This window comes from Aquarana catesbeiana, linkage group LG04 (assembly GCF_042186555.1).
Source record: "Aquarana catesbeiana isolate 2022-GZ linkage group LG04, ASM4218655v1, whole genome shotgun sequence".
Classification (NCBI taxonomy): Eukaryota; Metazoa; Chordata; class Amphibia; order Anura; family Ranidae; genus Aquarana; species Aquarana catesbeiana.
The window spans coordinates 273,143,816-273,163,150 of NC_133327.1; the positions used below are offsets into that span (position 1 = coordinate 273,143,816).

General features: G+C 44.3%; 1 protein-coding gene across 4 annotated transcripts in view; it reads left to right on the forward strand.

Moving 5' to 3' along the window:
• Nucleotides 1-19,335, forward strand: part of DVL3 (dishevelled segment polarity protein 3) — a 226,181-nt gene that overhangs the window by 190,394 nt on the left and 16,452 nt on the right. For all 4 annotated transcript variants that reach the window (XM_073626557.1, XM_073626558.1, XM_073626559.1 and 1 more), the window contains 3 exons: nt 12,027-12,094; nt 18,573-18,722; nt 18,877-19,008. In XM_073626557.1, the coding sequence (XP_073482658.1) occupies nt 12,027-12,094; nt 18,573-18,722; nt 18,877-19,008 (350 nt within the window). The remainder of the gene's footprint in view (nt 1-12,026; nt 12,095-18,572; nt 18,723-18,876; nt 19,009-19,335) is intronic.

Consider the following 19,335-nt stretch of genomic DNA (forward strand, 5'->3'; position numbering starts at 1 on the left):
CATGGTCTAGAGAGGAGACTGTTTAGTTAGCGCCGGACAGCAAGGATTTACTTTACTATTTGTTTATTATTTTGCAAACCTCATTGTAAATAAACCTGGCATCAGCCAGATTTTTAAGAAAGTGCCCGTTTGCTGACTGTCCTTCAGAAAAGGTGATCCCCACCAGCTAATCTTCCCACACGTGGTGGATTCAGCTGGCTTTTTCTGAAGATGGAGGAAATGATAAAGGCCCTGCTACAGGCCAATGCAGCTCAGCGGGAAACCAACCGCCAAGTTGCAGAGGCCGCCACTGCAGCACAACAAGCGGTCGCTGCAGCACAACAGGTGGTCTAGCAGGAGATGTACCGCCAAGTCGCAGAGGCTGCTGCAGCACAACAGGCAGCCCAGCAGGAAATGAACCGGCAGTTTGCAGAGGCCCTGGTGGAACTGAAAAAGGGGTCTGCAGCTCCTATGCCAGTGGAACCAAAGTTGATACGTGCATCCTACCGCCTACAGAAAATTACAACTGCCGATGAGGTCGAGGCTTACATTGCGACTTTCGAGAGAGTCGCTGTCCATGAAGGATGACCAAAAGAGCAGTGGGCGGGTCTGTTGGCCCCATTTCTAACAGGAGAACCCCAAAATACCTATTTTGATTTTAAAACCAGATAAGGCCCAGGACTATGAGACTCTAAAGACAGATACTCGCACGCTTGGGTGTCACTATGGCAGTCCGGGCCCAGCGCGTGCATCAGTGATCCTACTCCAGCAACAAGCCACCCCGTTGACAAATGTTTGACCTGGTCCACCTCACCAGGAATTGGTTGCAGCCAGAGACCTTGACAAGCCCTCAGATCATGGAGCGTGTGGTAATGGATCTGTACCTGCGTGCGCTCCCTGCTGCCCTGAGGAAGTGGGTAGGACAGGGGGACCCCAAAACTGCAACCCAGTTGGTGAACCTAGTGGAGAGGTACACTGCCACCGAGGACTTGGTGAATCCATCTATGCCCCACTTTGGTGTCTCTAGAGGTGCAAGATCGCCCAGTGGTTTCCGGTAAGACTGTTTCGGGGGTTCAAGAGCATGGGGAAGGTGGATAAGACTGTTACAGCTGATTAGACTGTGGGTCCTAGACCTGGAGACTGGCCAAAGAAGCCAGGAAGGTCTTTGGGGCCGTTAAGTGGACTGGGGGTAAGCCACATACAGTGTTTTCGTTGCCATGCATTAGGGCATATTGCTGCAAACTGTCCTACAGATGATGAACCTATGCAATGCGATTATGCTTTTATGAAAAGACACATTTCTCTGTTTGCACAGGTCGCATGTACTGCATCATGTCAGAGTCGTATTGAAAAACAGATGTGTGTTATTTCAGTGGATGGAAAGCCACTCACAGCCTTGCTAGACTCTGGTAGTGTGGTGACCCTAGTCAGGAATGATTGTGTGAACCCCAAAAAACTACACCCCAGTACTATTGTGGTAATTTGCATCCATGGGGACACTCGGGACTACCAGACAGCGTGGTTGAGGTTGATACCCCCTGGGGCAATGTAACACATTCAGTGGGGGTGGTACCTTCACTGCTTTAGGAGGCTTTAGTGGGGAGAGATTTTCCACATTTTTGGAATTTATGGGAGAGCAAAGGGAGCCTGGTAGATAGAGCTCCCCCTGCTGGGGAAGCACAGGAACTCTCACCAGACTCTTTTTGCCAAAGGGAAGGGGATGTTGGTGGGATCGAGGAAGCCGGAGAACCTCTTCCTTTCCCTGTCATGGCTGGGCAGCCGGAGGACCTGGAAGCTAGCTCCCAGCCTGAGGGTAATGAACAGGAGAACACTTCTGATCCTGACAATGAGAGTAGCCAGAATGTGGTACTCAACTTAGAGGTCAGGAGAGAGGACTTCTGTTCCGAGCAACTGCGAGATGCCACCCTCATGAGAGCCAGGGAAAACCTTAAGATGTTGGATGGGGAACCCGTAGATCCTAACTGGGGGGTGTCTTTCCCTTACATGGCCATTAAAAACAATTTATTGTATCAAGTGGTAAAACGTGGAGAGGACGAGATAGACCAACTACTGGTTCCCAAACCCTTCCGCAGGGTGGTGCCAGACCTGGGACATCTCGGTATTGGAAAAATCAGGGACAGAATATCCCAGAGATTTTTCTGGCCTGGGGTGTATGCAGATGTCAAGTACTGTGAATCGTGCCCCGAGTGCCAAATGTCGGTGCCGTCACGCCATTTTCGCAGCCCCCTTGTCCCTCTACCAATAATCAAGGTCCCCTTTGAGAGGATTGGCATGGACCTCGTGGGGCCGGTTGTGAAATCTGCCCGGGGTCCCCAACATATTCTGATGATCCTGAATTATGCGACGCACTATCCCGAGGCCATACCCTTGCGCAACACCTCCGCCAAGGCTATTGCTAAGGAGTTGGTCCAGGTGTTTAGTCGAGTGGGGGTCCAAAAAGGGTTCTTAACCGATCAGGGTACCCCATTTATGTCCAGGGTTACCAAGGAATTGTGTAGATTATACAAAATCTCCCATCTCCGTACCTCTGTCTACCACCCCCAAATGGATGGTCTGGTCGAAAGATCTAATAAAACTTTGAAAAGTATGCTGAAAAAGGTGGTAGACAAAGATGGGAGAAACTGGGATTTTTTTGCTACCATATCTCATGTTTGCCATATGTGAGGTTCCGCAGGCATCCACAGGCTATTCCCCCTTTGAGCTTTTGTATGGTAGACTTCCCAGGGGGTTGCTAGATGTCGCCAAAGAAACGTGGGAAGGAGAGGCCACCCCATATTGAAGCATCATAGAGCATGTTTCCTCGATGCAGGATCGAATCACAGCTGCCTTGTCCCTGGTGCGAGAACATATGGCGTGAGCCCAGGAGGCCCAGAGGAGGGTCTATGATCGGGATGCCAAGGTCCATACTTTCAGCCCCGGGAACTGAGTGTTGGTACTGGTTCCCATGGTGGAAAGCAAGTTCCTAGCCAAGTGGCAGGGTCCCTTTTTTGAGGTTGTCGAAAAGGTGGAGGGGGGTAAACTACAAAGTCTACCAGCCAGGGAAAAGGAAACCACACCAAATTTATCATGTGAATCTCTTAAAGCCCTGGAAGGACAGAGACTTTACTGGCCGCTTCCCCATCTCTAACGAACCGGGTACCAGTGACACCTGACATCCCCATAACTGATTCCCTGTCCGTGGCACAGCAAAGTGATGTTAGGGCGTTTGTTCACAAAAATAGACTTTTTCTCCCCCTTACCTGGACTGACCAAGGTGATCCAGCATGACATAGTGACGGAACCAGGGGTTTGGGTAAATGTAAAGCTATATAGAATCCCAGAGTCCAGGCGAGAGGCAGTCGCAAAAGAAATCAAAAATATGTTAGAGCTGTCCGTGATTGAAGAGTCCAACAGTGAGTGGTCGAGCACCTATAGTGCTGGTCCCAAAACCTGATGGCACTATCAGGTTTTGTAATGACTTTAAGAAACTCAACAGTGTGTTCAATGCATACCTGATGCCTCGGGTCGACGAACTCATGGACAGGTTGGGACAGGCTCACTACATAACAACCCTAGACCTAACGAAAGGCTATTGGCAAATACCACTAACTGAATCGGCCAAGGAGAAGACTGCCTTTTCCACTCCTGAGGGCTCATTTCAGTACAAGAGGATGCCTTTTGGTCTGCACAGGGGCCCCTGCATCGTTCCAGTGAATGATGGACAAAATTTGAGACCACATCGCCCGTATGCGGCTGCTTATTTGGACGATGTGGTCATCCACAGCCCAGATTGGGAATCACAGCTGCCCCCGGGTACAAGCAGTGGTAGATTCCCTTAGGAAAGCAGGTCTCACGGCCAACCCAAAAAAGTGTGCCATAGGCCTGGAGGAGGCCAAATACCTTGGGTACCAATGAGATTGAGGCAATCCAAAAGTGGCCCCAACCAGTAAACAAGAAACAAGTTTGGGCCTTCCTAGGCATTACGGGGTATTACCGACGGTTTATACCCGACTTTGCCACCATTGCCGTCCCTCTGACCGACCTGACGAAGGATAGAGGGTCTGACATGATCAAATGGAATCCTGAAGCCGAGGAGGCGTTTTGGAAGTTAAAACAGGCCCTTTGTGTACTACTGGTGCTGGTTCCCCCGGACTTCACAAAGGGGTTTGTGGTACAGACAGACGCCTCTGTGGTGGGCCTAGGTGCTGTACTATCCCAGAATAGAGATGGTGAGGAGCACCCGGTTGTATACCTGAGCCGAAAACTGAATAAGCATGAAAAAACTATGCTATTGTCGAAGGAATGTCTTGCTATTAAATGGGCCTTGGAGTCCCTGAAGTATTATTTGTTGGGTAGGTCATTTAAGCTGGTCACAGACCATGCTCCCCTAAAGTGGATGTGTGACAACAGGGAGAAAAATGCCCGCATGACGAGATGGTTCCTGGCTGTACAGTCCTTCAAGTTTACAGTAGAGCATGGGCCGGGCAAGCTCCAAAACAATGCAGATGCCCTCTCCCGCATGCACTGTATGCTTGGGTCAATTGCTCAGCAGCAGGGGCTTAAGCAGAGGGGGAGGATATGTGACGGTATGCGAGGTGATAGAGTGGATAATCGCTACATTTTACCTCATTCGTTCTGTTGTAAGGGATTGAACCGGAATCCGGCCCGGGTTTTTCCAGCCTCTGGGGCAGGCTAGGTTCCGGTCCGGATGTTCTGGTCCACTTGAACCTACACTCGGTTGGGCTTTAAATAACCAGGAAGAGAGCTCAACAGGGCTCTGGTTTTGATACTCAGGAAGGAACCTGAGTGAGAGGAGCTCTGGCTATTAGACTATAAGATTTGCTTTACCGCATGTTTTGAGGGTGATGGGGACCAGCCTTGCACGGTCTAGAGAGGAGACTGTTTAGTTAGCGACGGACGGCAAGGATTTACTTTACTATTTGTTTATTATTTTGCAAACCTCCTTGTAAATAAACCTGGCATCCGCCAGATTTTTAAGAAAGTGCCATTTGCTGACTGTCCTTCAGAAAAGGTGATCCCCACAAGCTAATCTTCCCACAAAACCTATTCAAAGTCCCAAAACCAAATGAGCCCTCTGCACAATACTATACTAAAATCTCCAAACCGATTTTGTGTTCCAAATTTCCAGATGGAATTAATGAGATCTATCATGGTAACGCAGGGGGAAATTTTGGCCTTATTAGCACTACCATTCTGGCTTTTCAGGCTGTCCTCTGCACCCTTGGTGTTCACAAAATTGCTTGCCCTGTATTTGGCTTTTTTACAAACCAAGGGGAAATGTGCCACAGGTTACCTGGACAACCTCCTCAGCCTGAAGGACACCTCGGCCACAATCTTGTCTGCAAACAGCCTAAGAACAAATCAGATTCTGCAAAGTTTTGGCTGGATAATCAACCTTTCAAAATGATACCAAGGTATCATCTTGGCCACAGTCCCACATAAAGACTCTTATTTCAAAACTGCACCTTTTAGTTCGCTTCTGCATGAGGGTGTTCTGGTTTTGATGGTATTTTTCCTCTAAATTTTTTTCCCTTTGCCCAGTTTTGCTCCATACCTCTTAAATCCAATACGACATGGAACGAGCATATCCAATCCTTGAATCACACCCTGATTGGTGTATGATCCAAAGCTCACAGTGACTTGGCGAATCTACAATTTAGCCCTTGAATTGGGAAATTTCTTTCCTTCACACACCCTGGAAGGTGATTACAATGGATGCAAAGCCTTAAGGGCAAGGGAAAAGTTTCCTCTAACTGTCCATAGGGACCTGGTCCCCATATGAGTCAACACTTCCGATCAACATCCTGAATCTGAGAGCCACCAGATTCTCTCTACAACACTGGACCTCCCTTCTGCAAGGTCTCCCAGGCAGGGTACTGTCGGACCATGCCACAGCAGTGGCCTACATACTGTCAGAGGGGCACCATAAACTAGACTGCCCTAAAATGAGTCTAAACCCAAATTGATTTTTTCTTTTTTTTTTTTACCTTAATGCATAATTTGCATTAAGGTAAAAAACTGCCCACTACCTAATCTACCCACCGCCATCCCTAAACGCCTACCTGACTGAATCCAGTCGGATCCAGTGCTGTCATGGCTGCAGCAAAAAAGAAAAATCTATTTTGATAAGAAAATTAGATTAAATAAGATTAAATTGTAACTTTTACTATCACTTTAAGAGAAACAAGTCTGATGCCCTACTGGGTGGGAACTCACATTCCTGGAGTGGACAGTTGGCAATTTCCTAAGCTGTCAATGCTTAGACCTGGGGAGTTGTCTCTGCCCCCAGAGGTCTTTAAAAATCTCTGTCGAAGGTAGAAAAAAACAAATGTTAACATCCTGGCCTTCAAGCTTTAGAACTTTGTAGCCAAGACCAGGGAACCGCGACTGCTGCGCAAGATAGTGGAGGAAAGGTTTGTAGTTATTTTCATCACTAAAGATTGGTCCAGAAGAAAATGGTACGCAAACATACTAGGACATCTGGCAGACGAGACCTGGCCTCTTCTAAGCAGATGAGACCCACTGAACCACTACTTGGCCTGGTGCAAGGACAGGTAGCCAAGTCCCAGGGAATGCTTTATCACTTGTATTTTGGCCTTTCTTCAGCCTAGTCTCTTGACCATTTGGCCCCTGAATACCTTCAAGGTTAAGGTCTCCATTTTATTCCAGAAACCTCTTGCCTCACAATCCCTCATCAAGACTTTTCTTCAGGGTGTTGCACATATACAATGGGGACGGAAAGTGTTCAGACCCCCCTTAAATTTTTCACTCTGTTATATTGCAGCCATTTGCTAAAATCATTCAAGTTCATTTTTTTTTTTTTTTCCTCATTAATGTACACACAGCACCCCATATTGACAGAAAAACACAGAATTGTTGACATTTTTGCAGATTTATTAAAGAAAACCTGAAATATCACATGGTCCTAAGTATTCAAACCCTTTGCTCAGTATTTAGTAGAAGCACCATTTTGATCTAATACAGCCATGGGTCTTTTTGGGAAAGATGCAACAAGTTTTTCACACCTGGATTTGGGGATCCTCTGCCATTTCTCCTTTCAGATCCTCTCCAGTTCTGTCAAGTTGGATGGTAAATGTTGGACTTTTCTCCACACATAACGCTTAGAATGAAGGCCAAAAAGTCTCATCAGACCAAAGAATCTTATTTCTCACCATCTTGGAGTCCTTCAGGTGTTTTTTTTTAGCAAACTCCATGCGGGCTTTCATGTGTCTTGCACTGAGGAGAGGCTTCTCATTTGCTCTGACATGCACTGTGAGCTGTAAGGTGTTATATAGACAGGTGTGTGGCTTTCCTAATCAAGTCTAATCAGTATAATCAAACACAGCTGGACTCGAATGAAGGTGTAGAACCATCTCAAGGATGATCAAAAGAAATGGGCAGTACCTGAGTTAAATGAGTGTTACAGCAAATGGTCTGAATACTTAGGATCATGTGATATTTCAGTTTTTCTTTTTTAATCTGCAGAAATGTCAACAATTCAGTGTTTTTCTGTCAATATGGGGTGCTGTGTGTACATTAATGAGGAAAAAAATGAACTTAAATGATTTTAGCAAATGGCTGCAATATAACAGAGTGAAAAATTTAAGGGGGTCTGAATACTTTCCGTCCCCACTGTAAATCACCCAATTTATTCTGCCGTGTGTCCTTTGGGTTCTCAACCTGGTGCTATCTGTACTTCAGAAACCTCCCTTGGAGCCAATTCGAGAGATTCTATTGGAAAAACTTGCTTGTAAAGTTGCCTTCCCGGTAAGTAATTGCATCTGTTTGGAGTATTTGAGCTCACCGCTCTTCACTGCAAATAGCCCCTTCTTTTTTACACAAGTATAAAGTTTAGAGACCAAAACCTTCCTTCCTACCCAAGGTTGTGTTGTCTTTTTACCGTAATTATTATTATTCTTATACAGGATTTATATAGCTCCAACAGTTTGCGCAGCGCTTTACAACATCGGGGAAGACAGTACAATTAAAATACAATTCAATACAGGAGGGATCAGAGGGCCCTGCTCGTTAGAGTTTAGCCTAGAAGGGAGGGTCAAATGGAACAAAGGGTAATAGCTGTGCGGGATGATCAGATGGACAAAATGAAAATACAGTTGTTAAGTGTGGGTAGGATAGGCTTCTCTGAAGAGGAGGGTTTTCAGGGATCGTCTAAAAGCTAATAGAGTAAGAGATAGACGGACAGATTGAGTTCCATAGGCTTGGAGAGGCTCTGGAATAGTCCTGGAGACGAGCATGGGAGGAGGTGATTAGAGAGCAGGAGGTCTTGAGAGGAACGAAGAGAACGATTAGATTGGTATTTTGAGACTAGGTCAGTGATGTAGCTGGGAGCAGAGTTGTGGATTGCTTTGTAGGTAGTATTTTGAATTTGATTAGGTGGGCGGAAGCCATTGGAGGGATTGACAGAGGAGTAGCAGAGACAGAGCGCTTGGTAAGCTGGATGAGTCTGGCAGCAGCATTCATGATGGACTGAAGGGGGGGATAGAGTCTACAGAGGTAGGCCAATGTGGAGGGATTTGCAGTAATCGAGGCGAGAGATGACCAGGGAGTGAATTAAGAGCTTTGTTGTGTCTTTGGTTAGAAAGGGGCATATTTTGGAGATGTTGAGGTGGCAAGATTTGGACAGTGATTGAACGTGGGGCTTAAGGGAGAGTTCAGGACTACTCCTAGGACTTTGTCATGTGGGGATGGGCTGATAGTTGTGCCATTGTTTTATTTTTTACAGAGAGATCAGGGGAAGAGGCACGTGGGGGAGGAAAAATGATAAGTTCGGTTTTGGATAGATTAAGTTTGAGGAAGCGGTGTGATATCCAGACTGATATATCTGATAGTAAAATAGTGATACATGAGAAGACTGAAGGAGTGAGTTGAGGGGTAGAAAAATAGATTTGAGTGTCGTCCGCGTAGAGATGGTATTGGAAGCTGTGGGAGGCTATCAGCTGACCCAGGGAGGAGGTGTAGATTGAAAATAGGAGAGATCCAAGAACAGAACCTTGGGGAACCCCAACAGAGAAAGGAAGAGGAGAGGATGAAGTATAATTGTAATATTATTGTATCGTATTATTGTAATAATTATTATTGTATATTGTAAGTAACGCTAAAGGTGCGGTTAAATAAGTAGGTAGAGAACCAGCGAAGAGTACAGTCATGGAGACCAAAGGCATGGAGTTTTTTGAGGAGGAGGAGGGGGTGGTTTACCATATCGTAGGCAGCAGAGAGGTCCATGAGTAGGAGTACAGAATAGTGTCCCTTAGTTTTGGCCATTAGTAGATCATTTTAGTTTTAGGAGAGCAGTTTCTGTGGAATGAGGACAAAATCCAGACTGAAGGGGATCAAGAAGGCTATATTCGGCAAGGTGGATGCTCAGTCGGTTGTAGACTAGACGTTCAAGGAGTTTGGATAAAAAGGGGAGCAAGTAGATGGGGCGTAGGTTAAGATTGGATGGGGCCAGTGAGGGCTTTTTAAGTATGGGGCTGACAAGTGCATGTTTTAAAGAGTTGGGGAAGATGCCAGAAGAGAGGGAGAGATTGACGATGTGGGTTAGAGAGTGTAGAATAGAGCTAGAGGGTGAATGTAGCATTTGCGAGGAAACAGGATCCAGAGGCCAAGTGGTAAATAATTTAGCAACTTCGTCTATAGTGGTGCAATGGTGTAATGATAGCATTGTACTTCCTTCCCTTTGTCATGAAATGACATGTAAATCGCCCTTTATGGTTCAGATGTGGTCATGGCCGTCAGTCTAGCTGAAAGCCACAGTCTCTAGTTGCAAAACTCAGTCCCTCTTTGTCCTGCCTGTGGGCCCTTCTGCTTCCTGTTGCACCTTTGCTAGGTGGATCAGGCAACTCATTTCCAAGGCTTGCGTCTTTAAGGGTAGAGTTGCTCCTTTCCCTTTCAGAGCCTGTTCTGCAAAGGTTGTAGGTGTCTCTTGGGCACATGAAGCATCTACTTCCCCAATTTGCAAACCCATCACTTTGTATTCTGTTTACACATTTTTTTAAGTTCTACTAGGTGAATATTCAGGCCTCTACTGATGCAATCTTTGAACTCAAGGTGCTTCAAGCTGCTATGAGTTTTATTTTTTGGGGGGTGGGGGGAGTTTCTAAACCTTGTTTTCTGTTCTGTTTTGCCATGTTGCCCACTCCTCTGGTTTATGCATGGGTATATCTCATGGTCTAAGAATACAATAACTGTACAATTAGGATAATAGGAATTTTTACTTACCTGTAATTTTTCTTGGAGTACTGTGTTGGATGCAGGCCCCTCTACTGTGTTGTTCATTCTCTATTGTTTGCTAAAATACTCAGGTTTCACTGAGTGGGCTGTGTGGTTTTCTCTAAAGGTGGCCCTAGCAAGTTTATTTTTTGCCTAATCACCTGAATGTAGCTGCATATAACCATGGTCTAGGAAGTCAAGTACAGTACTCAAAGATGAGAATTTTACAGGTAAGTCAAAATTCCGATTTTTACTGGAAAAAAAAAAATTGTTTTGGGTACAGTACAGGACACTGGTCCCTCCCCTCTGTTCTTTTGATCTCGTTATTGCTTGCTAGAAAAGCGTGGCTAGCTCACTGTGGGAGGGGTTATATGGGTTGATGTCGGCAGCTTTTTTTGTCACTGTACAATCACCTGAAATGAACTGCATGTAACCCAGTTGTATTAATGTAAAGAAGCCTGTGTCCTGTACAGTGCTTCAGAAAACTGTTTTTTATTGCAAAGTCAAAAGTCCTATAAGCAAATCGTACAATACTGGGCACAGAATGTGTAGTCATAGACCAGGCATGTCCAAGGTCCGGCCCGCATTCCGGTTTTGAACAGCCCGCCTGGTTATTTGGACATATATCTTTTGTGGCCCGCAACGATCTCCCAGCACCGGGTCCACTATATATATATATATATATATATATATATATATATATATATATATATATATATATATATATATATATATATATATATATATATATATATATATATAGCCTTAGAGGGGACAGGGAGGAGGCGGGATGAGTGCCGTACACACAGGAGAATTTCCTATTTATACTGTAGCCTCTGTAATAGGAAGTCCCATCTCCTGCGCTGCCGTTGGACGACTGTTCTGTCCATCATAGGAGGCGGGACTTTGGAGTTTATCCTGTATGTAATCTTTTGGCGCTTGTCCTGTCCCTTCCAAGGCTGCCTTTGGATGGGCATTAATCAGGCTGCACTGATGGCAATGGTGAGTGCTGCATTCCTGGAAATGGGGGGGGGGGGGGGTTGCAGATGGGCACTGACCCTTATTTTGCTTCAAAGTTCTTTATTTAAAATGTAAGTTTTTTTCCTGAAACCTCCCTCTTAAAGTGAAGGTGCGTGTTATACACCAATAAATGCGATATATACAAATAACATGCCAGAGCTTATCTCTTTACTCACACACAGCCACAAAGGCAAGAGAATTCTTGTTGGGCAGCGTATTAGTGCTTGAACGAACACACTTAGACGGAGTTTTAATGGTTCAAAGGATGTCAGGCAAAATGGTCAGCCCTCACACATGTTCACTTCATCAATCCTGGCCCTCTGAAAAAAGTTTGGACATCCCTGTCATAGACCATGGGTTATTCTATTTTTTTTTTCAGGTCAGGTGGCTATCTTATGCCTGGGCATGTCCAAGTTCTGTCACCCAAGGTTTAGTGGGAAGAATAGCGATTTAGACTAAAACTGACTCTCTACTACTTGAGTTAAGCATGAATATTTGGCTGAGGCAACTGCGTGTGTTTAGAGATGTGCTGGCTGACAAATAATAAAAAAACAAGTAATAAATTGAAGAACTGAAAAAAAAAATCTCCAATGAAACGTCCCCCAAAAGATCTAGCAAAAGAGCCTTTTGCATGGTCCAAAATAAGTGATATGCAACATTTATATTTTTCTTATGTTTTGAAGTGTTATACTGTTTGTGTCAAATGTGAACTAAATGTTATCCTGCTTGAAACCTGTAATACATATGGTATAATGTACACATAATCTTCTTTACAGGCCAATTACACTTACTGTTGCCAAATGCTGGGATCCTTCTCCACGTGGCTGCTTTACTTTACCCAGAAGTAAGTTCGTAGATTTAGCATGCTTGTGCCTTGGAAGTCTTGTACTTTTTGTATTTTTACATTATATTTCACTTTCTTCTTATAGATTTTAAAATCAGATTTAAATAGCTGGATCCACGCCACAGCCTGAGACTGCAGTTTTTCTTTTCAGGAGCAAGATGCCCTCACTCACATCCCAAATTTTAGTTAGGATATGCCGTAAGCCCAGCTGTGATGTATCCAGCAAGTCAGCACAAGCTCTCTAACAGAATGAATCAGTTTACATGGACTAGATAATCCACTTAATATTGGCAGGGGTGATTTAAATGATCAGGTTATATTTACTCATGTAAAACCTTTATCAAAAAAGGAAACTGTTTGCGGTAACTGATTATAAAGTGTGAGTTGGCGTTTGCCTTCTATTTGTTAATCTATATAAATCTGCTAAATCCTCCCCGCTGACGAAGAGTGCTGGCCCCCACCCCCAGCATGTGAATGCGCGATGAGGTGCTTCTTACCCCTACTCATTCACCAAAAAATGACAAGTGTAAATACACACAGTTTAAAAAAAAATAAAATTAAAAAAGTTCCCTGTGAAAATCCATTGTCAATCACAAACGCTGCCTGCTGATACGACCACCCCTTCACTTAGTTGCCAGTGACTGACACACCACTTGCGTAACCAAGGTGGCAGGTCAATGATGTCATAAGGGGTGAGGCCACCCTGTGAGGGTCTGGTAAGGATTTTGGTGGACCTTGATATAGATATCAAGAGATCTGTGCGCGGCAGCCTCAGTATAGGAGGAAGGAGAGCCTCAGAGGCACCCTGAAATCGAGGAAGTGGGGGCACTGGAAAGGGGGTCACAAAGCAGGGGGGGGTAAGCATGTATTTACCAGCCTCCCTCTCTCAATCTTCACAGATAAGTTGCAGCCACAGGAGGGGGCAGAGGAAGAATGAGTAGCGGCTTTAGGGAGGGGGGGCGCCTGGACATCAGAGGTGGGGGTCATTGAAGGAAGTGGGTGGTCAGAAGGCCAGGGGGGTGTGTATGTGTGTGTATGTAAAAAAAATATATATATATATATATACACACACACACACTGGGGACGGAAAGTATTCAGACCCCCTTACATCACTCTTTGTTATATTGCAGCCATTTGCTAAAATGATTTAAGTTCATTTTTTTCCTCATTAATGTACACACAGCACCCCATATTGACAGAAAAACACAGAATTGTTGACATTTTTGCAGATTTATTAAAAAAGAAAAACTGAAATATCTCATGGTCCTAAGTATTCAGACCCTTTGCTCAGTATTTAGTAGAAGCACCCTTTTGATCTAATACAGCCATGAGTCTTTTGGGGAAAGATGCAACAAGTTTTTCACACCTGGATTTGGGGATCCTCTGCCATTCCTCCTTGAAGATCCTCTCCAGTTCTGTCAGGTTGGATGGTAAACGTTGGTGGACAGCCATTTTTAGGTCTCTCCAGAGATGCCCAATTGGGTTTAAGTCAGGGCTCTGGGCCATTCAAGAACAGTCACAGAATTGTTGTGAAGCCACTCCTTTGTTATTTTAGCTGTGTGCTTAGGGTCATTGTCTTGTTGGAAGGTAAACCTTCGGCCCAGATTGAGGTCCTGAGAACTCTGGAGAAGGTTTTCGTCCAGCATATCCCTGTACTTGGCCGCATTCATCTTTCCCTTGATTGCAACCACATCCTGTCCCTGCAGCTGAAAATCACCCCCACAGCATGATGCTGCCACCACCATGCTTCACTGTTGGGACTGTATTGGACAGGTGATGAGCAGTGCCTGGTTTTCTCCACACATACTGCTTAGAATTAAGGCCAAAAAGTTCTATCTTGGTCTCGTCAGACCAGAGAATCTTATTTCTCACTATCTTGGAGTCCTTCAGGTGTTTTTAGCAAACTCCATGCGGGCTTTCTGTCTTGCACTGAGGAGAGGCTTCCGTCGGACCACTCTGCCATAAAGCCCCGACTGGTGGAGGGCTGCAGTGATGGTTGACTTTCTACAACTTTCTCCCATCTCCTGATTGCATTCCTGGAGCTCAGCCACAGTGATCTTTGGGTTCTTCTCTACCTCTCTTACCAAGGCTCTTCTCCCCCGATAGCTCAGTTTGGCCGGACGGCCAGCTCTAGGAAGGGTTCTGGTCGTCCCAAACGTCTTCCATTTAAGGATTATGGAGGCCGCTGTGCTCTTAGGAACCTTAAGTGCAGCAGAAATTTTCTTGTAACCTTAGCCAGATCTGTGCCTTGCCACAATTCTGTCTCTGAGCTCTTCAGGCAGTTCCTTTGACCTCATGATTCTCATTTGCTCTGACATGCACAGTGAGCTGTAAGGTCTTATATAGACAGGTGTGTGGCTTTCCTAATCAAGTCCAATCAGTATAATCAAACACAGTTGGACTCAAATGAAGGTGTAGAACCATCTCAAGGATGATCAGAAGAAATGGACAGCGCCTGAGTTAAATATGAGTGTCACAGCAAAGGGTCTGAATACTTAGGACCATATGATATTTCAGTTTTTCTTTTTTAATAAATCTGCAAAAATGTCAACAATTCTGTGTTTTTCTGTCAATATGGGGTGCTGTGTGTACGTTAATGAGTAAAAAAAATGAACTTAAATGATTTTAGCAAATGGCTGCAATATAAAAAAAGAGTGAAAAATGTAAGGGGGTCTGAATACTTTCCGTCCCCTATGTATGTTTGTGGTTTTTGTGTGTGTGTGTGTGTGTGTGTGTGTGTGTGTGTGTGTGTGTATGTATGTATATATATATATATATATATATGCAGCTTGTCGCCTGCCACCGGGTCGAAGGGGGGCCCATCAGGTAGGCTGTACAGGGCCCCGTGATTTCTAACAGCAGCCATGATGCCCACTGTAGTGGCTGTCGTGTCCGGCGCAAGATGGGACTCTGTGGACAGGGGAGGAGAGAGATAGACACAGCGCCCGCTCCGCTGCTTATTTCACAGGGACCAATCGGGCCAGTAGATGCAGAGCACCGGTGTGTATACTTCTACTTCCTGGTAGCGGTGAAACGCACAATGGCGCGAATGTGGTGTCACCAGCCGGAAATGATGCAAGACGTGGGAGGCGGCGCGGCCATCATTTCCGGCTGATGGCATCACCTCTGCCCCATTGTGCATTTCACTGTCGCCAGGAAGTAGAAGTACACACTGGTGCTCTACTGGCCCAATCACTCCCTGTAAAATAAGCAGCGGAATGGGCTGGCTGGCGGGCAAGAGTTTGCCGCCCCCCTGAAAGTGCCGCCGGGGGTACTTGGTTCCACCAGGTTCCATGGTCGGGTGGGGCCGGCCCTGTGCCCTCCTTCACATTTTGGCTATTTTTGAGGGGCAGTGGGTACCTGGTTTTGACCGGTACCCGCACTCATTTCCTGTCAGATCGGCACTGTGATCTGAGTGGAAGTTCCCCCTCCCCAGCAGGCTTCTGGGACACATCACAGGCCTAAGAAGACTGTGGGACCGTTCACAAAGCGCACCACAGCAGGAAACAAGCTGTGAAGCAGTAAAGCTTCACTGCCGCTTTTTTTTTTTTTTTTTTTTTTTTTTTTTAGTCAAGATGCCGGCTCCTAGACCCCAAGCCGATTGAAGGATCAGCTCGGGTGAGGACATTGCTGGGTCCCTGGACAGGTAAGTGTCCTTATATTTTTGAGGAGAGGATGGGGCTCCTCTAACCACCAGTAGACTGCTACTGTGCAAAAGTGTAAAACAGTATCATCCTTATTTAGACAGGGCTCCTTACCTGAAATGGATGCTCCTGTCTTCCTCTCCTGTGGCTGGTGTTCGATCTGGAGCAGGCAAATTGCTATGTGGGAAGATGCAGACTGCCAAGAGCGATGATCAAATGCAGCAATGGCTGCCTCCAGCACTGGTTAAAGTATAACTAAAGGCAAACTTTTTTTTTCTAAGTTTTGGATAGAGTGGAGAGGGATTAGAACACGTCAAGTTTTTATTGCTGTCTGTGCCCCGTTAAAGAGATTCAGCCTCTTTACTTGTCCTTTTTACCATTATCATTGAAAGAAAAAGAAAATCTGTAATTTTGGGTTGTCCCCAGAAAGGTAATAGAGGGGAAATCATCCAGTGGGGACACTAGTTCTGGTGACCTTGGGGTCCCCAAGGAGCTCACTTAATTTGCAGGGATTTCCTCTCACTTCCTGTTTGGGTATGTGAAGGGAAATCTCTGTAATGGGACACAGATGGCAAAAAAAAAATAAGTGTTATAAACCTCCATTACGCTAGCCAAAATGGGAGGAAAAAACATTTTGGCTGTAATTCTAGGCTAGGCTCGGTGGCTCATATGGTTTTGATGAGAAGTGATGGCTTACCTTTAACACATAAGCATTGCTGGCATGAATACCTGTAAATATAGTAGGAAATGTAGTGCAGTTCATCTGCAGTTACAAGCACGTGTTTTTTGACAAGCAGTTTGCAACACAGGTATGTAAACAAAGCTTAAATGTTCTAGGCATCATACAATTATTTTTTATCTCTAAAATCTTGTGTTATTTGCACTGATTTGCCCTCTCTTTCCTTGTATGTGTTGTGTATCTTTAGTTTGACCAACTGATACCTGCGTTTGAGGTGTTTGTCATACCTCCACTTTGACATATTTAGACTTCTAAAAAGTACCCTTCCTTCTTCTACCTTTGACAGCCCTATGAGAGCCGTTTGCGAATGATGGATTTATGGATTCAAGCTTTGTTTTGGACTCGCATATAGTGTACAATATGAATGATATTCCAAAGGGTACATTGTGTCAGTATTAGGTAGCTCATTGTGTCAGCATTAGGTAGCTTGCTGTATAACCATCTTGGGCAAAATTTTAATGGTTTTTAATTTTAAAATTTATTGATTAATAAAGTGTTGTTTTTAAGATTATCCAAACCTGTTCTGGTGTGTTGTATTGAGATGTTTAACCTACAGAGGTTGTAGTCAGAACTAGGATTTTTATTGGAGGTTTATTGAAACTTTTTATCACCTGCCATAGCCCTCCCCCCTATTTTTCTCCATTCCACCTTCCATTAGTCTCTGACCCCTGTGTCGCTTATCTGCCCAATTATATTTTAACTTTTCCTCCCCCTTCAATCCTAGTTTTAAATACTCTCATCTTACCATAAACCTCTCCCCTAGCACAACAGACCCCCTTTCTAAAAACACGCATGCTTCTCTCTTGCATCCAATTTTAAACCATGCATTTAATACTTCAAGCCCCTGCTAACTTCATGTGTTGTGCATGGAGAAAGTCAAATCTTTCTGAAAATATAACCTTGGTGGTCCTTCCCTTCTACCTGCAGCCTAGTTCTTTAAATTGATTCTTAAAGATCCTCCATCTTCCATATATTCTGTCATTGATCCAAACATAAACCTAGACAGTTAAATCTTGCTTACTTTAGCTCATTGTACCTTCTTGTGTGGTCATTGCTCTTTGATGGTTTTCTTTTGTCATGGTCTTGAGCACCAGGTTGATCCTCTTCAGCTTTCCCTAGAGTGTTGGCAGCTTCCCTTGCCTTGCAGGGCTTCTCTCTGGTTGTGGGGACTTCTTATCTGGTTCCATTTTTGAAGTTGGTCTTTCAGGTGGTTGATTTGCAGACAGCTCTCAGTCCATTTGTATGGGCTTGTCAGGGGCAGGGCTGTTTCCCACCCCTCCGTTGTACTGCTTTTGGATGTCCTGACTGTTTCTAAATTTCTGTAACGATCAATAGATGAGAAAGAAAAGAGATTTGTTTTTGCCATAAAATCTGTTCCTTGGAGTCACATGGATCCTGCCCTTCGTACTACCTTTTCCCGTAAATTAGGCATGCTGGGTGGGGTGAGGGGGGTGTTAAACGGGGCTAAACAGGGTCTGGCTTACAATTTTTCTGTTTACCAGCATCCAGGCTTCCTGTAGGCGGCAGTATAACCCGACTGTTTCTGAATTCCTGTGTCTTTCAATAGACTCCAAGAAATAGATCTTATGGAAAATACAGAAATCTTATTTTTAGTTTGAATAATTTTTATTGGAGTTTAAACAAGTATAATACAGAAGTATATACAGAAGTGAGGTTTAAAAGTAAACTTGTACAGTATGAAATATCTAAAGTCTATGGACTCTAATGCAATACAGAGGTATAATCTTCTAGTAGTCCCAGAAGAATGCTCACAGATTGTATTGAACTTTTGTCGATAACGTGAATCTGGGACAAAAGGCAGGATGAGGGGAGTGGGAAAGGAGGGAGGAATAAGGATACAAAAGTACAGACTCAGGTAACCAATATACCTGTTCAAATAATATTTTATACTCCCATTGCCATTTGGACTATGGCAGAAATCTTATCTTTGGGTGGTCTTGAGTTTAGTCATTAAACTATATTGTCTTAACACTGCCTTTTCGCTTCTCACTTTTTCTGCTTCAATAAATGCAGCTATCCATGCTTTCTTTTTTTCCAATGTGCTCTTGTGTCTCATCTTCGCTCTCATTATTAGGTGAACCAATCCGACCTATTGATCCAGCAGCTTGGGTTTCTCATACAGCAGCAATGACTGGAACTTACCCAGCCTATGGAATGAGTCCATCTATGAGTACAATCACGTCAACCAGCTCTTCAATTACAAGCTCTATCCCAGAAACTGAGCGTAAGTCTGATTTATACAAAAGTGATGTCTTTCTGGTAAAATTATGGGAGGTATGAAGTCACTTTATAGAGTGACACTATACAAGAAATGAAATACTAGAAATGTGTATTATCTGCTGGTTTGACATTTCTCTACATTTTCTATTTCTGTAAAGGTTTTGATGACTTCCACTTATCCATACATAGTGATATGGTAACGATTGTAAAAGCTATGAGCTCCCCAGAATCTGGCCTGGAAGTTCGGGATAGGATGTGGCTTAAGATAACAATTCCCAATGCTTTTATTGGTAAGTATGTAAATCCTGCTTAGAGTAGTGGTTAAAGGGGAAATTTGACCATCCTTCTTTTTTTTTTTTTTTTTTTTTTTTTTTATTTAGTAGGTTGAAGTTCACTGCCCACACAAGCTAGAACTGGAACTCCAGTCTAACAACAAAAATAATTGGTTGAAATATATGTTGACTATTTTTTTTCAACCATTTTTGTTTAAATACTTCTGTTCCTCTGCACTGCCACGAACATCCTCTAGTACTTCTTTTGTCAGCTTTACTATTTTTTCACTCTCTAATTTGATGAAAATTATTCACTGTCAAATGAGTAGGCTGTTGGCGACTAAA